At 33.3% G+C, this 2,419-nt stretch overlaps 1 protein-coding gene across 1 annotated transcript in view; it reads left to right on the top strand.

Moving 5' to 3' along the window:
- The window catches only part of LOC21401432 (patatin-like protein 3), a 2,470-nt gene extending 791 nt beyond the window's left edge, over positions 1-1,679 (top strand). The window contains exons 2-4 of the mRNA XM_024174402.1: positions 3-301; positions 838-900; positions 1,035-1,679. Coding sequence (XP_024030170.1) covers positions 3-301; positions 838-900; positions 1,035-1,343 — 671 coding nt within the window. The 3' untranslated portion in view covers positions 1,344-1,679. The remainder of the gene's footprint in view (positions 1-2; positions 302-837; positions 901-1,034) is intronic.
- Positions 1,680-2,419: the final 740 nt, after the last annotated feature.

A 2,419-nucleotide genomic window follows, 5' to 3' on the forward strand; every position in this document is an offset into this window, starting at 1 on the left:
CGTCTGCGCTGCCACGTCATCCGATCCGACGGCTGCTGGCGGGGCGTTGGATGTGAGGTCGGTGGACCGGAGGACGAGGATCCTGGCCGTCGATGGCGGGATCGCGATGAACAATCCGACGGCTGCGGCGATCACTCACGTTTTAAATAACAAGCAGGAGTTCCCGCTCTGTAACGGCGTGGAGGATCTTATTGTAATTTCACTCGGGAACGGAGAGTCGGAATTCGGTGCGGGCGGAGTCACTTCTTCTCCTGCGACTGCGGGGCTGCTCAGGATCGCCGGCGAAGGAGCTTCCGACTTGGTAAGAATATATGAATTTTATTACAAGCATTAAAATATTATCTTCTTTTTCTTTTTAGTGCTGAAATTATAATATTATATTTCAAACACATTTTCTGTAATAGTTCAATAAAGGATATAGTAAATTATGGTATTTGCAATAATTGCACAAAATGCTAAATTAGTATATGCATTGTAATGGTTGGGGGGACCATGATCAATGGAGCACCTAATGTTATAAATTTAATTTGATTATTTTATTTATCTTTTATTTAAAAAAAGAATTTGTCGGTTGGGGATTATTGTTGTAGAAAAATATTGAGATAGATGCCTCTTTGTCCTTTCCATAAAAAAAAAAAAAAAAATATATATATATATATATATATATACCTTTTATACCTCTTTGTCCTTTGTGCAGCCAGAAAAGGCATATATATTATTGTATTTATATATTTTTCCTTTAATAATACAATTATTTCAGTAGTGCATGCAATGATTTCAGAGTTAAATACAATATAAATCTAATTATTTGGATTTCTTTTTATTTTGATATTATAGGTGGATCAGGCGGTTTCTATGGCATTCAAAGAGTGTCGTACAAATAATTTAGTTCCGCATCAGGTAAATTTCTCAAGCTTCTAATATAAAAATAATTAATTTTGACTTTTTTTGTTTTTAAATGGAGCCATATTTACCTTTTTTTCAATAAAATAAATCCAGAATTCTAATTCCGATTTAAAAAATATATATTTCAGGGGAACGGCATTATAGCTAAAAACCAAGGTGGTAATTGGGAAAATGCACAAGTGGCCAACAAGAAGGTAGACATCTTGGCAGAAACAGAAAATATGTTGGCACAAAAAAACGTGGAGTCCGTACTATTCCAAGGGAAGAAAATAGTTGGGAACTCAAATTTGGAGAAAATAGAAATTTTCGCCGGAGAACTCGTGAAGGAACAAGAGAGAAGGAAAACCAGCATTTTACCGACGGTGGCCTTGAAGCAGATGTCACCATCTCCCAGAACATCCTCTGCAACAACTCTCTCCACACTATCCTCCAATTAGTTTCGGAGAAAATTAAAAGAAAAGGAAAATATTATTGTGGTCAAGTTTAGTTTTTTTATTTATTTATTTTTTTAATTTGTTAAAAATATAGTAAATCTAGTCTAGTTACTAAAATGACTCTTTAGAGTCCGTTTTGTTGATATTAATACGCTGCCGCTCGGATGAATAACAAAGGCATCCGAGTCTGAGCTGCTGAGTTCATATTTTTTTTCACTTTTTTATTTGGTTGCTATTCATTGAGTGCATTATATTTATATGTATTGTTGTGTATATGGAATGATTGTGAAAAGGGCATTTGGTGCCAAGTTTAAATTAAAGCTTCAATTGCACTTTGTGTATCTCATTATACTCCTTTTTTTTTTTAATCTTTTTTCTTTCTAAATAAAAGAAGAATTAATAGTGTCTTTGCATCTCTAATTTAGTAGTCACCTGATAATTTACTGAGACCGTAAGTGAAATAGAAAGAAATCTTATCCATACAATGAAATATTATCTATACTTTCATGTACTAGCATACAGAAAGTCCAAAGTTACATTAAACCGAACAATGTTTGACAGGTTGATAAGAGGTATCATTTCAATTTCACAATTAATATTGAGAATCATCACCAAATGATAAGTGAGAGAGCCATGATAAATCACTTCTTGCTGCTACTTCTTCCGACTAGAAACCTGTACTAAAAGGAGTCCGTATTTGATCCTACTATGCCCTAAGGTTCTTCTTTTCTTGCTTTAACTCATATTCAAAATCATTTCATGACTTTGAAAATAACCTTTTGATTAATCTTTCAGTATTTACCATTAACAATGATAAAATTGCAAATTGTTCCGACTGGACAACTTTATTTAGATGCGTAAAAATGAGTGTACACTTAAATATTCTCAATTTTCTTTTCAATCTTTTTTTTGTGAGTCCTACATGCATGTACTTTTTGTCATATAAATGTGAAATAAGTATATAGTTTTGGGTCCGTTTAGATCGCTGATTCGAATTTTTAATTCGAGTTGAGATGTGACTTTATATGAGAGCTTTGTACTGTAATAAAAAAGTTAAATGTGATTATTTCTGAGAGTTT

This window comes from Morus notabilis, unplaced genomic scaffold (genome assembly GCF_000414095.1).
Source record: "Morus notabilis unplaced genomic scaffold, ASM41409v2 Scaffold96, whole genome shotgun sequence".
In the NCBI taxonomy this organism is placed as follows: domain Eukaryota; kingdom Viridiplantae; phylum Streptophyta; class Magnoliopsida; order Rosales; family Moraceae; genus Morus; species Morus notabilis.